This window comes from Callithrix jacchus, chromosome 6, assembly GCF_049354715.1.
Source record: "Callithrix jacchus isolate 240 chromosome 6, calJac240_pri, whole genome shotgun sequence".
Classification (NCBI taxonomy): Eukaryota; Metazoa; Chordata; class Mammalia; order Primates; family Cebidae; genus Callithrix; species Callithrix jacchus.
This window is the reverse complement of record NC_133507.1, coordinates 90,106,921-90,127,585: the sequence shown is the minus strand read 5'-3', so window position 1 is coordinate 90,127,585 and position 20,665 is coordinate 90,106,921. Positions and strand designations below refer to the sequence as shown.

At 33.4% G+C, this 20,665-nt stretch overlaps 1 protein-coding gene across 4 annotated transcripts in view; it reads right to left on the bottom strand.

Moving 5' to 3' along the window:
• The window catches only part of LRP1B (LDL receptor related protein 1B), a 1,941,900-nt gene that overhangs the window by 49,854 nt on the left and 1,871,381 nt on the right, over nt 1–20,665 (bottom strand). For all 4 annotated transcript variants that reach the window (XR_013518953.1, XM_078327882.1, XM_078327883.1 and 1 more), the window contains one exon: nt 15,566–15,727. Coding sequence is in view for 3 of the 4 variants with exons in the window: in XM_078327882.1 (XP_078184008.1) it covers nt 15,566–15,727 (162 nt within the window). In the remaining variant the exon portion in view is untranslated. The remainder of the gene's footprint in view (nt 1–15,565; nt 15,728–20,665) is intronic.

Here is a 20,665-nt window from a genome sequence, read left to right as displayed (position 1 = left end):
TTGTAGGCTGTGGGATAAGGAAGGGATTGAAGACAGAAAAGAGTGGTTGAAGACAAGATAGATGAGTCAGGGTACATTGGTCAATAGGAGCAGTCAATTTATGGACTGTATAGTTGATCATCTTATGAACAACATGTGTAGTTCGGCTATAAAGACAAAATGGAAATGATGGATTCATAATTGATTATTTGTGTGGACATGCATGTGTCTTATTGTATACTAGGAACTCAGGAAAGAGCCCAGAAATATATGACAGGACACTAGCTCTGAGAGAATTGATGAGTCAATCATAAGGTTAAAGCAAGAAGAAAAAAGGACCCAAAATTGAACTAAATGGTAACTGTGGCAAAAAGCTACGCTTATTACTACCCAAAGTAATGTCTTCCTTTCTGTCAAGCATTCCATCTCGCAAGTTTTGAGCATTATACTGATCTGAATGGCATAACAGATGAGATATTCTGTATATGCTAAGAAGGAGTAATAATAAAATGTAATTAATCTGTGCTAAGAAAGTAGAGCTAACCATGAAATTACACAACCCTTTATATTCACAATATAAATTGTTATAACCTCTGTTAGGGTAATTACACTAAAAACTACCTAGTAGCACCAAACACAATAATGTAATCTAAAGGACAATGACGAATATATAATCACAGAGTATTCATATGGTAATTAGACAGATAGTAACTGAAGAATAAGTGAATGGCTATTTTCTGCAACAGAAATAAAGTAATTTTCAAGGGAGATCATTATTGCACTCTCTCTCTCTCTTTTATTCTCTTTCAATGTTTCTTTTCATGCAACCAAAAAAACAAGCAAAACAAATTTTCTTTAATCTTTCACAGCAATATTCTACATAAAAATATGTGCAGTATGTGCAAATACACAGGTTACAAATATTCATGGAAAGCCATATATCTATTCAATCTATAACTACCTTTAACTTCTTTCCCTAAGATTTTTCTATAGAAAAGTAATTGCCAAAACTTTTTAGCTATTTACTTATATTTGTGACTGGGCTATTCACATTGTAATAGTTGATGAAGTGTAAATTTTAAAAGAAGAAAATAAAAATAAACTAATATTAGCTAAGTGGTGTATGAAGATACCATATAAGGATAATAAGACTGGAGGCCTTTGATGGGTAATTCGGAAAGACCATATAGGGGAAACTAATTGTATGAGAATTATACATTCATACAATGCAATTATATGAATGCACACTTATTGTTCTACTTCACTGAATTTTAATCTGGCCTTTAAAAATAAATTTTGTCGAATGGTTTTAATATTCATCATTTAAGTATGCATTTGATAATTTAAGACTGCACTCACACAAACCAACAGTAAATTAAAAGTGGGATGGAATTACCATCACAAAGACTAGGTAAATTTCACAGTGCATATCCCCAGGCATTCGATAACTGAGGTGCTATTTTCAGTGTAATTTATATTCCACCTCCACTGTTATTTAATTGTGTCCCAGGGGCTGTAGATCCTATGAATTCTGCTGCTATTATCCCTGTAGAGTGGTTTATGGTTGCATCCATATCTGTGTGAATGTATAATTTCCAGGGCAACCAACAATATAATTTTATAAACCTTTGATACATACTTATACTGGGATAAGATAATAAGAAAAAGAATAAAAAATGGCCAGAATATGAGGTACTTGAAGCCTAAGTCCAGTCCTTCGTCAGCCTAACAATGTGACCTCACCAGAGTTACCTGATTAAATTCTCCAAGACACCCTTTAGTCATCTTTAACTGAGGCAGTTATATTACGTCATGTCTAAAATTATATCATGATTCTGTCCTCACCCACCAATTCCCAATAGTGCCCTCTATCTAGAACTAGAGCCTTCTTTTAATAAAATTATGTAATCAATAATTATGATGATAATAAACACTCATTTTTCAGTGTCTCTTACATACCAGGCACATGGGTTTGGTGTAGTCACAGGCATTAGATGGTATTATCCTCTTTTCATAGGTAAATAGACTATGCACACAGAGGTTAAGCAATTACCAAAACTTGGACACAAATAAGTGGGAGAGAGAACATAACTTCAAACCCAAGAGGCCTAACTCTAGATGATCAATTCTTATTTTTCATATTTAGTAATTCATAAATACGTTCAGAAAATGAAATCCACAAAGCAACTTGAATATCTTTGCTGTTCTCTTTCCTTTCTGTGTATTTAAAATGGGAAGTGCCCCATCTCTGTGGATATCTTAGGACCTACCCACCAGTTGAAATATTAAAAAATCCTGCAGCAAATGCAGCAGACCCACAAGATGTCTGCATGATAGTAACATACCCTGTAATCTCAAAGCTCAGGGACACAAGCTGACTTTCCCACACCTAGGGTGAAGGTTCAAATGTCAGGTGTTATTCTCTGCAGCCTCTCATCCCAACCCAAGTTTGATGTTTGTCTATCTACGGATAATTGGTTCAAAGCATGGAATTCTCACACTTGAAATAAGACACTTAACCATCAAGGTGATCCATTCATTATCAGGCATGATCAACTTTGGGTCACTTTAAACAAATAAGAAACCAAAGTAACAGCCAAGAAATGAAAAAGTAAGACATGCCTACAGTATTACCATTTACTTCCATCTAATTTAGGATAAGAACATTTGGGTTTTCTGAAAAAGTTTTATGATTCTTAAATATGTTAAAGTTTTATGATTCTTAAATATGTTAATGAAAGTAATTGTGGCCTTCCATTACCTAGAGAATCATAGCAGCAGTTAAGAGTCAGTTTTTCATCTAGCATGGTTTAGGAGGCAAAACACATAAACACATGGAGTAAACTTATATACATTTGTATAGAATTTTATGTCTTTGAAGAATTAAATCAGGAAATAGAATAAAAAGATTTAAGTAATATTAGGATTTATCCTTTCTTTACATCCCTCAAATGTTTTACACAGCCTAAGATTTTTAATAATTAAAGTTCATTGCACAGTCCTAAATATATCTTCTAAATATATATAGAGCTGTGTTTAATAAAGTAAGCAAATATTAAATCCAGGTATGCCAATTAGATATTCACTGAGGAAAAAATGTCTGCAAAACTCTGATTAGAAATGATAAATTTTCATCAGGAAAGCATGTGTAAGGAAACACCGCCTTCTATTTTACTAATAAAAATAGTAATGTATTTCCAATATTTCTGTATAAAGTAATTTTTAAAATTAAAGAATGAAATCTATCTTGATCAGTGACATCTCTAAGTGTCCAGGGAGAAGAAAAACCTAAAACTCAGAAAGATAATTGTCAAAAATTTGATCTGAGTGAGTGACATATGGAGTGGGATTTTTAAAGTACCAGCATTTAATTTGACAGACTGCTATATTAAAATGCATATTAACAATGATGACATCAATAGTTCTCAAAATAGTCAAAAATCAACTCATAGAACTATCATAATAATGGTTTTTTAATCAGACAAACTTATATAATGTAAGGCATTCATAATTTTTGTTTATAAACAATGTTTTGGGTTGAATAGTTCTTTATTTTTAAAGCAGTCCAGCTATAAAAGATTTTAGCAAGTAACTATTTATAAAGTGGTAAAGAGTCATTTGAGACTTGTGAACAAGCTGAGTTGCAGATGACAGCTAAATATGGCTTATGAGATGAGGCTGACTGAACCCAAATAAGTGAATAAGCATATGATGGTCTGAAAAAAGAATGGAAATGAAGCACGCAGATACAGGCCATGCCTCCACAGCCACCAACAAGCCACTTGCCATATTTAAACCCTAATTTCTCTATCAAGGCACTGAATATGTATTAAGTTTCAATTAATTTTAGCCTAATGTAATTTATTAGCCTCTACTGTGTTAGTATCTACAGTGTTAATACCGTACATGTCTCCAGAGTGTCCAAACACTGATAGAACCCTAAAGGCTGACATAGTTGAAAACAATTAAGATGTATAATAGATTTTCATTAACAAACACATGGCTTTTTTTTTCAAAAAAAGGTTATTCAGAGCACAAAGTAATGACTCAGTTTTTGACAACTAGAAAAGAATTCATGGAGAAATAGAAGGTAGAGAAAGCTGAACAGCGGGTAATCACGAAAAAGATTATTTCAATCTCAGAAGCAAGCATCTTTAGAAGCTATTGTCTTACGTTGTATGTAGCCTAACTGGAGGGCAGGTAATACCTCACCTCATCATAGTGAGAGAATACGAGGCCATCTTATACACACCCATACAGTTCCCATGTACATAAGTTTCTCTTTTCCTTTCTTTCCTTTTCCTTTTTCATTCTTTCCTTTTCTATCTCTTTTTTTCTTTTATGTCCTTCCATGCTTACTTTCTTCCTTTTTTCAAGCTACCCACTTTAAGTCTATATGTTGAAGTAATGATTTCTGATATACATAAATGTACTTTGCTTCTCATTTTTTTCAATGTACAATGAAACCAAAAATATGAGTGAAAAGTTAGATGATAGCCAGATAAATCAAAAGATAGATGGATGATAAATATAGATGTATATTTATCTCCACATGTGTATATATAGACCGATAGATAGATCTGTATCTACATATCTTGCTATCACCATACCATAAAAATCTCTCTCTTATATATATTACTTATCTATCTATCCATATATATGTAAACAGATAGATATGGATACATCTATATATGCATATATATGTGGATAGATATATGGACATATATATGGATATATAGATATAGATTCATATATATAGAAAGATATAGATCTATATATATAGATTTATATATATATATACAGATATGTATATAGATAAATAGATATACACCTACACTATCTATGTCGATATATGGATATCTATATACCTATCTATATCTATATCTAGATATATGCTCATATATATCTAGATATCTATATCTGCCAAAATATCTATTTTTATATATACCTAGATATTTATATATATATATACCTAAATGTCTATATTTACCTAGATATCTCTCTTTATATATATATGTAGATATCTGTATACCTATTGATAACAATAAAGATATAAATAACTATATCAGGAAGTAGAGTCTTAATTATCTTTCTTTACTTTTCATCATCTCTAGCCTCACTACCTGACATATAAGATGTTTGCATATTCTTTATAAATAAAGCAGTACAATAAGAGCAATTTTCTGTTTTATTCATGATAAAAAAATCCCAAGCCTCAGTGGCTGACACATAGTAGATGCTCTACTAACATTTATTTAATTAATAAATGAGCACTTCTCCTTGGAAAGCAGGGCTGTACAGAAGGCAGAGAACAAGAGTAATGCTGCTGATTGTTTAGCTTTAAAACCCCTAAACAAGTTATAAATTTTACAAATATTGGATCATCCAAGGCTGTTTCATCCTATTCTGAAACTAACTGAAGTTTGGGATGAGTTTGTGTTCAGATGGAGGAATGAAAGAGGGAGACTTGAAAAGAAAATCACTTGGGAAGCAAAGACAGATGCCATCAAATGACAGTAAGAGAGTTCTTGGATATCTAACAGACACTCAGACACTGCATCAACGAAACAACTATTGGCCACTCTAGATAAGCCATATGAATGAAAATGTGACTTGCCAAATTCCCAGATATGCGGCATTCCACAGAATTAGACTAAGCTTTTCAGCTTCCAGTGGATTTCATTTTGTGGTCATAACTTAATCTGTGCCTGGAAGTAAGCCCAATCATAAAACTATTTTCATCAATGGTCTGATCTACTTATTTGCAATGACTCAATGCAAAAATCCATTCTAAATTTGTGGATCATTTTAGAAATTATAAAGTGAAGCATCTGATGCTATATCCATAAATGCTATATAAAATTAATATGCTTATTTTCATTATCTAAATTATATGGTACCTAAAAATATATAAGGTCTGATATATATATGTATTATCGTCATAGGCACTCAAAGTATCGATTACCATGAAAATTATAAAAATAATTATTTGCATTTAATATTACAATTTACAGAACACTTTTCTTATAGATTTTCTCACTTTAAACTTAAAAATTTGGGAAATATTAACATATTTATTTTTTTACAAATAATGTAACTGTCACCTGTGATGATAAAATAATAATTTGAGAAACCAAAGTTATAGACTACTCTTTGTTACTCCATCCATATTTAATTTAGTTTTACATAATTTAAAAAAAGCATATTTCAATTCTGGATCATCACCTCAAAATCCTATCATTTCTTTCACAAATCTAGATTCTCATTTGCTGTATTCTAGGAGTGTGAACTCAGAGTATATATCCAACAAAGTTCCACATTCACTGAAATTGTATTAAAACATTTTATTTATTTATTTATTTATTTATTTATTTAGGTCTAGATAAGGGATCTGACCAAAAAGATCAGAACCTTAAAAGAATCAGAACCCTATACTACTTTCCAATGAAAGGAGTAGTGAAATCTGGAGCTGAAAAATTCAAAATTTTAGCTTAATTCCAGTGCTTCATAGTCTAGAGGTACCACGGAAGTGACCTTAATTCTTAGCCTGAGATGTTAATGTAGCAATTAGTCAAATAAAGTGCCATTCATTATGTGGTCCAATCCATCTGAATTTATTTGTTCCTGCCACTAAGTTGATTCATGTCTGTCCCTTAATTTTCAAGGAAAGTTTGCTCTCAGATCATAATTATAAATTTTCCAAGTTTTCAAAACTAATAAAATACAAATTATTTTATCAAATTGAAATTTAGGTCATATTATTACCATGGATTTAGACATGGATATTCAAGTGATATTGCAAGTAAAAGAAAAATCCAATTGTAGTCACCTAACCTTTGAACTAATCTAGTACTATTATAAACTACGTGGCTTCCTATTCTCATAGTGCTCTGTACTTATCATGTATCTGATTCTGTGAAGCAACCCCGGCTAGACTGGTTTTTCTCTTAAAGCTTATTTTCATACAATTGAGCATCTATATTGTGAAAAATTTTTGGCTCTCTCTGACATAGCATTTTATTATAATTTAACTTGGTTTTTTTAACTTTCACTTTATTTGTTGGAAAATGTAGTGGATTTTAAAATGTCCACATTTATGTAATCACATTTATGATATATTTTTGTATCCATGAAAATAAAATTGAATGCACTATTTCATAGATTTTCCATTTTTGTTCTGATATATTCTTTATTTAATGATAGGCTATGTGACAATAGGGTGAATTATGAATTTGTCCTTCTTTAACTCATCTTTATACTCTTGGACTTAGAACATACAAATTTAAAATTTGGGAATTTTTTTTCCTGGACAGCTTATGATAACATAATGACTGATAGTCTCCTTTGCCATTCTTATCTTTAATAGGATAAATACCAAATGTTTCTAGCAGTATACATAAAAAAGATAACTTTTACATAAAACAGACTCAAAATACCAGTTTTCAATGATTAAATCTTTAGTAGTTAAACATAAAGGTTATCATATTACCTATAAGAAAGAAATTTTATTTCTCTTTAAAACATTTAAAAATTTCTGATTCATAGCATTGTTTTTCAAAGCATGTTGGTAGACATTGTAAATTTGATACAAAGAACTATGTTTAAAAGTTACTCTTAAATTTACATTTGAACTTTTAAAGGTGATTTTAGCAGAGGCATTTAACTAGCAACAATTCGCTTGCTTTGAGGTAAGCCTCAAATAAATAATTTTTGTTTAATCTGTATGTCTCTGCATAATTTATGTGCTACATTGTTTTTAAATATTCGATTCTGTTTTCAGGTAATTATCTGTGAATCCATGCAGTTTTCTTAACACCAAGTATAGCAGAATCATGGCTTCTATTCATGAAAAGCCATGCTTTTTTTTTTTTTTCAGGGGGAGGAGATTTCCCAACAGATTATTTAAATACAAATCCATTAAAACGTTACTATCAGTTGTGAGACATATCAGTTTCAACCTACAACTAACTACCTTTGAGATGCCTTTCATTGTTTTTATTCTGCTTTGTATATGGACTCTTACTTTAAGTTGAAAAAACAAGGGTCAAAAACCTGTCTGTAATGCTGATATGACATAAAAGTGCAAGATTAAACTACCTTGGCATGAGAAAAGGTGAAGCATTGGAGATTAGTTTCCTCAATATCGGGAGAAGCTGGCATGGAAAAAAGTTCCTGCTATGATGCCAACAAGAGTAATTAAGTATTTTTAAAGATATTTTTTCAGTGATGTTCACCAAAATTACTAAATATAATTACTAATATTTCAAGTGCAAGTTACATGGTTTAGAGATAAAAGTTTATCAATAATTTTATAAATATGCTGCTGAAATTTCAAACAATTGTATGAGAAATAATGGTATGCTCTAGGTAGTGTGAAATAAAGCCCGCTTATGATCTTTTATCATTTTTGACTATGCAACTCAAAGTCAGCTTTATCTAACTTTTAATCTAAAAAGGTTTGTCAGTTGGTTTTCTGCATCAAAGTTATACAAGCCAAGTGTCTTCAAACAACTTTGATACCTAGAGCAATGAATGATATTTAATGTTGTTCAATACATATCAGTGGAATGATTTAATTTTAACAATCAGAATTTGTAGTTTTGACTCACATATGACTTAACAGCTGCTTGGAAAAATATACCTTGGTTTCCGATAAATTTCTTTTTATGTATAAGCACATATGCCTAATTTTTTTCTCTTAATATTTATACATTTTTAAAAATTAAGACATAACATTAAAATAAAAATCTGTTTGACAAGTCTAGTTTTACTATTGGGTCACAATGATCTTCAACAAATTTTTACAACCCTGACCATTTTTTGAAATAATCTAGGGTAAAATAATAACTAAAATAATTAATTATCTTACCCTTACCTCACCATTCTCTATGATGATCACATTAGAAAATAAATGTATCTATTTCTTTCATATTAATTTAATCTAATTTTTCTTTTATACCTTTTTTTAAAAACTGGAACATAAGCACTCAATTTCTCATGGATTATCATGGATCTTCATGAGTTGTTAGGGAACCATGGCCCAGAACTCTGAACCTGCATTTGGAGAGGTATCCTGCTAGAGCACAGAAAAAAAAACAAAAAACCAAACTGGGCCTAGCAGCCTGTAAACAGGATCTTTCTACTTTGCTTACATGCATCCAAACTCCTAAATTCCAGACACTGAGTTCACTTGCAAGATTGATGAGGTATGCAAAACACTGTGCCCTGTTTTATATTCTAGTAGGGTAGCTAGTCATGAGCAATATGAATATAAAGTGGAAAATGCCAAAGAGAAGTGCTAAGATTCTAGGGAAAATGAGAGTTAAGAAGACAAAATAGAGGAATTAAAGAGGTTTAGCAGGCAATGAGCTCCTAATGTGTCAAGAAAAAGAGATATTAACAATTATATCGGATGCACTTTGGAGGCAATAAACAGGTTTTCAAGGTTAGAAGAAAAGGTATATAAAGCAATGTGTTGCATTAACCCAGACAAGGGATGATAAGAACCTGAATTAAGGCAATGCTTAATTTTTCATCAAGAGGAAAAGAGTTGGGAGACAGTAGACAGGGCTCCAAAATGCTGAGCTAGTCTAGGTGTGAATGTTCTAAAGAATCTTAAATATTTGAATACTGAGGAAGCAGTTGGTTCTTATGTGACTTTCACTTTCCAAATCACAATTCTCTCTTAAAACTTTAAGCTCAGTTCAAATTGACCTTGATATTAACAGGAACACCTGAAAATACTCTATTATCTTTCCTAACCATTTGTAAAATTCTTCAGTTTCTTTTAGCTGGGCCTGCCATAGGCTTAACAGTTCAAGATTAAAATTCCTATTAGTGCTTCTTTTCTATGGTATAGAAGCTTGAAAGACCAGGTTGAGCCAGTATGCCATTTGAGCTTTGAGTGCTCTCCTAGTGAGTCTATGCAAGTTGCAGCATGGTGAGCAGGATATCAAATGGCGGAAAAATACATTATACCAGGAGAAGCCAAGTTTTCAGAGTCAGATCCAGAAAGCTAAAAACTGTGGCTCCTATGCTCTCAAAACTGCAGATTAGGAAAAACTGCTTAATCTCATTTTGTTGGCACTTGCAAATTTGGACTAATAATATTAATCTCAAAGTGTTGTGTGAGCATTTGTTGAAGGTATATGTATTCTCATATTAGATAAAATAATGTGTCATAGCACTATCTCTGGGACTAAAACATTATACATGTTTACTAAGTGTGATTTCTCTTGACAGCCCTTCCCTAGAAAAACCTAATAGAAACAGAAAAAATAAATTTCCAAAGCCTTTTCCTTCTGGGCCTGTGCATATGCTGTTCCCCCTCACTGCTTCCCCTTCTCATCTAGTTAGCTTCTTGGTTTCTTCTGATCTCAGCTTAGACAACACTTATTTCAAAAAATTTTCTTTTTTTGCAAAGGCAGCAAAGTATTTTTTTTTTATTTTTTTAATTGTACTTTAGGTTCTGGGGGTACATGTGCAGATCATGCAGGATTGTTGCATTGGTATATACAGGGCAATGTAGTTTGCTGCCTCCATCCCCCTGTCACCTCTATTTGGCATTTCTTCCCATGTTGTCCCTCCCCAATCTCCCCATCCCATTCTGTTCCTCCCCTAGCTCCCTCCAACAGACCCCAGTGTGTGATGCTCCCCTCCCTGTGTCCATGTGTTCTCATTGTTCTAAATCCGCCTATGAGTGAGAACATGCAGTGTTTGATTTTCTGTTCTCGTGTCAGTTTGCTGAGAATGATGGTTTCCAGATTCATCCATATCCCTACAAAGGACATGAACTCATCGTTTTTTATTGCTGCATAGTATTCCATGGTTTATATATGCCACATTTTCCTTGTCCAGTTTATCATTGATGGGCATTTGGGTTGGTTCTAGGTCTTTGCTATTGTAAACAGTCCTGCAGTGAACAAACATGTGCATGTGTCTTTATAATAAAACAATTTATAACCCTTTGGGTAAATACCCAGTAATAGGATTGCTGGGTCAAATGGAATTTTTATTTCTAAGTCCTTGAGGAATCGCCACACTGTCTTCCACAATGGTTGAACTAATTTACACCCCCACCAACAGTGTAAAAGTGTTCCTATTTCTCCATATCCTCTCCAGCATCGGTTGTCCCCAGATTTTTTAATGATTGCCATTCTAACTGGCATGAGATGGTATGTCAGCATGGTTTTGATTTGCATTTCTCTAATGATGAGTGATCATGAGCATTTTTCATATGTTTCTTGGCCTCGTAAATATCTTCTTTTGAAAAATGTATGTTCGTCTACTTTGCCCACTTTTGAATGGGTTTGTTTGTTTTCTTGTAAATCTGATTTAGTTCTTTGTAGATTCTGGATATTAGCCCTTTGTCAGATGGGTAGATTGCAAAAAATTTTTCCAATCTTTTGGTTGCTGGTTCACTCTAATGATTGTTTCTTTTGCTGTACAGAAGCTCATTAGTCTAATTAAATCCCATTTGTCTATTTTGGCTTTTGTTGCCAAAGCTCTTGCTGTTTTATTCATGATGTCCTTGCCTATGCCTATGTCCTGAATGGTTGCCTAGATTTTCTTCTAAGGTTTTTATGGTGTTAGGTCTTATATTTTAGTCTTTAATCCATCTGGAGTTAATTTTAGTGTAAAGTGTTAGGAAGGTCTCCAGTTTCTGCTTTCTGCACATAGCAGCCAGTTTTCCCAACACCATTTATTAAACAGGGCATCCTTTCCCCACTGGTTGTTTTTGTCAGGTTTGTCAAAGATCAGATAGTTGTAGATGTGTGTCATTTCTTCCAAGGCCTTTGTCCTGTTGCATTGGTCTATGTCTCTGTTTTGGTAACAGTACCATGCTGTTCTGATTACTGTAGCCTTATACTATAGTTTGAATTCAGGTAGCATGATTCCTCCAGCTTTGTTCTTTTTGGTTAGGATTGTATTGGCTATGCAGGCTCTCTTTTGGTTCCGTATGAAATTTAAGATGTTTTTCTCTAGCTCTGTGAAGAAGGTCAATGGTAGCTCGATGGAGATAGCACTGAATCTATAAATTACTTTGGGCAGTATAGCCATTTCACCTTATTGATTCTTCCTAACCATAAGCATGGAATGTTTTTCCATCTGTTTGTGTCCTTTTTTATTTCCTTTAGCAGTGGTTTGTATTTCTTCTCGAAGAAGTACCTTTGTTAGTTGTATTCCAGGGTAGTTTATTCTCTTTGTAGCAATTGTGAATGGGAGTTTCCTCTTGATTTGGCTCTCTGTTAGTCTATTATTGGTGTATAGGAATGCTTGTGATTTTTGTACATTTATTTTGTATCCTGAGACTTTGCTGAAGTTGCTTATCAGTTTAAGGAGATTTTGGGCTAAGATGATGAGGTCTTCTAAATATACAATCATGTTGTCTGCAAATAGAGACAATTTGACTTCCTCGTTTCCTAACTGAATACCCTTTATTTCTTTTTCTTGGCTGATTGCTCTGGCTAGAACTTCCAATACTATATTAAATAGGAGTGGTGAGAGAGGGCATCCTTGTCTAGTGCCAGATTTCAAAGGGAATGCTTCCAGTTTTTGCCCATTCAGTATGGTATTGGCTGTGGGTTTGTCATAAATAGCTTTTATTATTTTGAGATAGTTTCCATCCATATCTAGTTTATTGAGAGTTTTTAGCATAAAGGCTGTTGAATTTTGTCAAAGGCTTTCTCTGCATCTATTGAGAATCATGTGTTTTTTGTCTTTGGTTCTGTTTATGTGGTGGATTATGTTTATAGACTTGCATATATTGAATCAGCCTTTCATCCCCAGGCTGATGCCTACTTGATCATGATGGATAAGCTTTTTGATGTGCTGTTGCAATCAGTTTGCCAGTATTTTATTGAAGATTGTTACATCTATGTTCATCATGGATATCGGCTTGAAGTTTACTTTGTTTTTGTTGAGTCTAAGAAATTCTCTTAAAAGCTAAATTCTATGGTCTTTCTGTGGGTTCTGGTAGCCTCTGTGTTTCACTAAATTGACCTGAAGTAACTTGTTTCCCTTTTAAAATCACACATTACACTATGAGTTCATTGAAAATAGAAAATGTTTCTGACATCACCATTTCCTTTCTTAATGCCTAACATAATGACAGGCTCATTGTAAACATCAAAACATATTCACTGGTGAACTGACTCATGAGCTAAAGCTACCCTAGAAGACAAGTGATAAAAATAATCCCATCATGTCATCAAATATGGATAGGCTAATATCTATGGTACATAATTGTTTTATAATCTACTTTAGAGTCTATGGTTCTAATACCAATTACAAAACGTGGTATCTTTGGACTACTGCAGGGTAGTTCTAACTCTGGAAGTGGAGACATTCATTAAGATAGAGACATTACTTAATGTGTGTACTTACTGGGATCAGTGAGTGTAAGCCATACAAGTACACTTCTGAAAAGTCTAGTTCTAATTAAAATTATAATGGTTCCCCAAGCAGATTGCTAGAGGACTTTGAAAGCATCCATGAGAGGACAAGCAGGTTATCACTTAATTTCACTACCTAGTTCGTAGACACAGATCCAATCTGTCTTAATTGGCCTCTTTGGCTTAATGTTACTATCATTTAATCACAAATAACTTCAGCTATTGGTTGACCTCATACTTAATACCTAAATTTAAATCCAAAATGTCATGCTCACTTGTTTATTTATTTTTATTTATACTAGGAATCCTTGTTCTAGAATAGCAAGAAGAGCAGCTATATTTGTTCTTTAACAACTTACTTAAAGAACACTTGATTTCACTCTTGCCATTATTTATCTTTGTCTCTCCTCCCTGGGCTGCTGCTGTTAAAATTAATTTGCATTTCAGACCTCAGGATTTTATATTGCTATTAGAGTTATGAAATGTTTTTACTCAGCACAACTAAGAACTGATGTTTTACCTCCCACTAATGGACCTTTAATTAGGCACTGTAATGAACCATTCTGTCATTCCTTCTTTTACAGAAAGAAGATTTTGTATATGCAAGATACAATTTTGACAGAACACCAGGTCTACTGAACCTTGTCGGCTTACATCTAATAGATCCTAAATTTATTATGCTTTTGTCAGGTGTTGAATTTGTCATTTTAATTACACTGTCCACAGACTTATTATGCTGCCAAAAAAACAGCATCACCATACTGCAAGAATGTTTGTTGACATCTTGATCAACAACTCCTGGGGTCCAATTCTGACTATAATATTACTACTTCGGGACCTTGAGCAAGTTATTTAACCTCTGTCTAAGGATTAATTGGTTAATTTTAATAAGTACTTTGCAGTAAAAGGTGGGAAGCGCTCTGACTACTAATCTTGATAATAAAATTATAATGCAGCTCTTTATAAAGCATCAGGCTACCTTAGACTGTGGTTCTATTAAGTTGTCAATTAAAACATAAGCTACCTAAATTTATTCTTTGGAAGGATCAAGATTGCTATACAAACTATGGCCAGGTAGTATTTTTAAACTTAGTTTAAAAAGAATTAAGAATACTGTTGTTTCAACTGAAGAAAAATAAAAACACAGGGGGGAAATGACATGTTCTATGATGCTCTACTAATTAGGAACCAAAAGACAGAGGAGAAAATACAAGCTCTACTTGAACCACATATAGCTACCAAATGGTTGAACACTGATTAAATGTAATTTTACATTGAATGTAAATTGATTTTAAATTGATTGTTCTTTTGTTAAGATTTATTCAAATTATTCATTTTTATTTATTTACTTATTCATGTGATTGTTTGTTCTTTTATTCATTTGGCAAGTGTCATTGTTGGCAGTCTCAAAAGGATCCTAGACAAGTAATAGGAATACACATAATCAACAAAAATACTAAGTAAAAATGACCAGAATCAGACGAGGCAAGTGAGGTTGATTCAAACTGAGAATTTCAACTATTTCAAAAAGTACACAGGCATGGGAGAAAACAGCTCAGTGGATGTGCTAGTGCAAGTTTGTGGCAGCTCTCTTTAGATGGATTCTATTTGTATCAATGAAATATAAAGCAAGTTTCTCAGTTAAGGGTAGAGTTGGGGAGAAAGCATTGAAGGTTTCAGGAAAAGGAGAAGGTGTGACGTAGACATCTAGGGGAGTGGGAGACTCAATGGCTTAGGGAACTACATAGAAAGCCTTAGTAAGTGCGCATTTGAAATTAGTGATAAAAATTGAAATGAGACCAACAAATAAAATTATGTGTATTTCTTCAATTGCATTCATCTATGGGATGCCAATTCAGGAGAGATGGACAGCTGAATTTAACTATGGTTAGGGTTTTCCAAGAAGTGCAAAAGAGGGGAACAGAGAGCAAGGGAGCTGAGGGTGTACACAGGGAATGGTTATAATAATGGACCATAGAATCAAAGCTGAGGGAAGAAGAAAGATAAAATCTCTACAATAAGAGAAAGATGAGGAATGTAAAAATAATTGTTGGAGTCACAGAGACTTAACCTGAAACATAGGGGACAGCTAAAATTAAGACAATGGAAGGAGTGGGCATGGGAAATCAGAAGATGAATGTAAACATCGAAGCATGCTGCCAAGCTGGCCTCTGGGTGCTGCTTTTACTTACAGTGCTGACATCTGTCTCCGGTGTATTCTGGCTGGCAGTGGCAGTAAGGCTGGTTTCCAGCAGTCACAATGCAGGTTCCTCCATTTTGACAAAAATCCTCACAGACTGTCTTACCACAGTTGGGCCCAGTGAAACCGAGTGCACAGCTACAGGTGGGTCTCCCTATTGGAAACAATAAGTAACATAAAGCAAATTATTTGACTGAAATACTTTATTTTCAAGGGATAAAAGTTGAGAAGTTAGGTTTCTGGTCAAGTTCTGTCCATGATTTACTCTGTGACTTTAGGCAGTAACAAGACTTCGTTGAGTCTCAGCTTTTCATATGTTCAAGAAACTCTAGATTAGAAGATATCCAAGTTTCAATTCAATAAAATAATCAAATATCATTTCATAAATAATTATACTTGTATGCATGTATTATATGCTTAAAATACTTCTTAGTTTTACTTCTGTTCTCATGTCCATTTTGGCCCTTCCAATTATTTTTGTTCTACTTACATGTGGTAATACAGACTACATTTCCATTAGAACATAAGTTATAATTTCCCATTGTTCAATCATCATCTACCAACCACCACTGAATCTACATAAAACATTAGCTTACACATGTTATAAATAAATCTTGTAATAAGTTTAAAGTAGACATGTAATTTGTACTAATTAGATATTGTAACATTAGCTATTTAATTTAACTTAAATACACACACTAGATTTAGTCCGTAAGTGCTTACAAAGTCTTATTTTGTCTAATTTTGATATTGTTATTCATGAGAATGGACTGTTACTTGTAGTCTAGTAAATAATAAGATGACTTAGAAGTTGAACGTGAACAGCATGTAAGACCAAATATGACAGATCATCTGAGTAATCCTTTTTATTTTCTCTGTGGGAACTAACATCAGGATGAAAGGCGAACAATCCTGTATGGTGTTTGAAACATAATACAGTTACTTCTTGTGTATTAAGAATAAGTCTTTATAACTGCTCAGCCTGTCAAGGACTGAAGGAAAATGAAATATGGAACTAGCTCTGTAGGAGAGGAGAAGAAAAAGAAAATGAAACTAATGAATATCATTTAAATGGTAAAATAATAAGTTTCAAAGTTTGCAAAAATGTAAAGAAACAATGTGAAAGAGTATAAGAAAGAGATTTAGTTATAGATTTCAGTTAACTGAGACTCAGACAATGCAATCAGTTGACTAGCATTAGAGAAATTCAAGCCATCTCTCTCTCATTTTTGTAGACTTACAGAATATTCATGCCATTTCTCTGTCATCTTTGTGGATATAGAAGTATAATTAAACTGGTTAGAGAACTGCATGAGTGTAAATCTTACTAAGACTTGAAGTGTGAAAATGATATAATTGCTCTCTATTGCTATGGATAATATATTGAAGAAGTCTAAATCTTTTGAGAAACATTCCTGAGTGAATACAATACTTACAAATAAAATTTATATACATTTCAAGAAAATTAGTAAATTGAGGCTCCATAACTTATTAACACTACTTTGAAAGGACTCTACATGCTCAAAAATGCTAAAAAGTGTTGCTCTAAATGAACAAATTAATATACGTTTTTATGGTAATATTGCATTAAAACTTGGCATTTAAGAATGTTATTAGTTTGGTGGCAAAAAAATCCCTATTAATGGCCTGAGAAGCAAGGTAAATTTTATAACATTAAAAGCTGTGTAACCTTATATATTTGTTGCCAGAAAATGTTCACTAACTTTTAGTAGATATTTTTCTTACAATGGCAATGAATTTTTCTGGTTGTTGTTGATATAGAAACAAAGTATTTTCATTGGCATAAAGCCACAGACAGCAGAACAAATAGTGTTAGTAGATGAAGAGGTTAATAATTGTTGAAGGAAGTTTAATGAAAACAAGAGCCCGTAACAACAGAAGTAATTCTTCAGTTACAGTCCATAGATGACTTACAGAGATATGGGACAAGTAAACAGCAGTAAAAATCACTATGAGCAAAACATGAAATAAACAGTGCCTAAAGTACAAAAAATGTTAAAGAACATTAGAACAATCTGGAAAGGTGCCACACAAACATGCGATGTGATCACTCTGGATTCATTGTTTCCTATATGTGTTGTTCTTTCTTTGTTTAAATTAGGGTTAGAAAAAGAAGTAAAATGATAAAAGCTTGAAAGAAACGGACACTACCTGCTGAGGTACTTGAAAATTCTTCTATCCCAGTCACTCAGAGAAATGACACTGAGCTTTCATGGTTTTGTCTCATTTACAGCTGTTTTTGAAACTACAGCAGAGTGACCAGGTTGTCTGCAGCTAGCATATGCCTTAGATCATTCAGAGTCCAGCTGAATTATTTTTAAAAGTCCCTGTTTCTCTTCCTTTGAAGAACAGATTTCTTTTTGACAAGTAGAAATCTTCATATTCAGGAGAATATTATCTAACTGAAACTGTTTGGTGATACAGCTGATCTTTTGTTTGCTGATGGGAAATGAACCATCTGTTGCAGAATTGTATAATGGGCTCCATTTGCTATTTTCAAGAATCTCTCTAGGTGCATCCTGACAAGTTGCATTGGATTCCTTTACAAAGATTTTTAGGTAGCAGAATTTGATTTTGATTTTGATACTCAAAAAAGAAACAGCCCTGTTACAATGATTAAGGTATAGATTTATAGCAGTGATCCATTCAGGGAGCTGGGGAGTTGACAGCCTACAAGAGTAGCACAATCTAAAAGAGCATCAGTTGACCTGAGGAAAGAGGGGGAGGAACTGTTTCCATACTCTAAATCAGTCTAGCTTCTACAGCATCCTTAGCTCAGACACTAAGATACTAGATACTAAGATATTCAAACTGTCTAGATTCATAGCCTATGGGTGTCAATTACTGTTTGTGGGACCATGGGGAATTATCTGTTTGTTTCCCTGTCTATAAAATTGACATAATAATGGTACCCACCTCACGGAGTTGTTGGAGAAAATCATGTAGAATAAATTAGATGATACATGCAAAGCTTTTCTAACTGTACCAGTCACATAGAAAGCACACAGTTATATTTTGGCTCTGATTATTATTATTATTATTTCTACTGAGTGAGTTTCACTTTTTTAGGTAGAACTTACTCTGTGGTTGTGTCTAACAAGGCACTTAACAGTTTAAGCAAATCATTCTGAAACTTTTATTAAATCATATATTTCTCCTCCATGGTTTGAGATAAAATTAAATTTGAATTTACTTTTATGATAGTGATGGGCTAGAGCTGAAATTCTCCATTAACTTTATTCTCAGGCTCTAGGATTTTCAAATTTTGAAGTATGGGTCTTTTTCACCCTTTAGCATCTAAATGTGCTTAATTCTGCCTTTCCAAAAGAAATAGCACACATACTACAATAGCAAACAAACCGAAAAGAAAATCTAATATCTGCCAAATCCGTCCATTTGTACAAAATTTTAATTTTGTTACATCCTTAAGCTTCTTTAAAAGACAATTATACTCTCTGCTCCCAATTTGATCAATATGTGACAGATCATAAAGTCACTGAATCCTTCACTGAAGATACAGCTTTTATTTTTTAATATAAAAAATAATGTGTCTTAATACGTTGCTTCTCTTTGTGCTATCAGAAAACAGGCCAGAACTCTCAATATGAATGTATTGCTCATATAATTGTAATTCTTTGGTGGTGAGAAAGTTTTAAGAATAATGTGTGGTGCTGCTTATATATACATATATATGCACATATATATGTATATATATTCTGTAGTTTGTATATATTCTGTACTTTATATATGTATATATATAAAGTACAGAAAAATCAAAGTGCATTAGTATATATATACGAATATATATATATACACGCAATAGTGTATATATATACACGCAATAGTGTATATATATACATATACATGCACCCTATTTTAAAACTCACCTCTAATCATTTCCTCACCGAATCCACTGATTTCTTCTCAATCACAATCTTCTTCAAATTTTCTCTTTAATTATACAATGTTTACTAATATCTTTACCTGCAAGATCTTTCTCCAGTGGCTTCTGAAACACTAGCTTTATTGATTTCTCGTTCTTTCTGACTGCCTTTTTGTACAATTGCCTTTATGTTTTCTCTCTTTGTCTCTCAAAAAATGTTCTTCCAAACTTCTTTCTGGTGATATTACCCAATTTTATGGCTTAAATATTTATCTCTCTATCTAAATGCCTCTGTCTCAATTTTCTGATTCTGGGCTCATTCTTCTTCCTAAACGTCAGATCTTCATTTTCACTCCTTCTTGTATGTTTCAACATTGATGTCTCTGGCCACTTGGTAAGTTCTTCAACTCCTCCCACTCCCTAAATGAGTAAACTCTGTCCTCTTTTAAACTTTGTCCTCAGTGGCATACAAACTTTCACTAGACTGTTGCTACTTTTAGTGTTAGGTCTACTTCATATTCAATATTCACTCAGTTAGCAAAGTGCCTTGCTAGATGTTTTATGTGTCAACTATCCTGGGAGAAGGGATGGGATGACAAAGTGGCTAGTAAAATATTACTTCTGAGTGTGTCTGTAAAGGTGTGTTTGGAGCATACTGGCAATGGAATCAGTAGACCAAGTAAAGAAGACCTTTCCTCACCGGTGTGGGTGGGCATCATCTAATTCACTGAAGGCCAAAATGGAGTGAAAGCTAGAGGAAAGGTGAATTCTCTTTCTTGAGCTGGGACCTCTATCTTCTCCTGCCTGTGGACATCAGAGCTCCTGGTTCTTGAGCATTCAAACTGGAAGACTTACACCAGAATTCTTTCCTTCTCCCACCCAGTTGCTCAGGTCCATAGCTTTAGACTGAGAGTTAAACAACGCTCTCCCTTAGGTCTCAGATTTTTGAACTTGCACTGAATCACACAACTGTCTTTGCTGGTCCTTGACTGTGCAGACGATATACCTTTGGACTCCTCAGGCTACATAGCACATGTACCAATTCTTTTTTTTTTTTTTTGAGACGGAGTTTCACTCTTGTTACCCAGGCTGGAGTGCAATGGCGCGATCTCAGCTCACTGCAACCTCTGCCTCCTGGGTTCAGGCAATTCTCCTGCCTCAGCCTCCTGAGTAGCTGGGATTACAGGC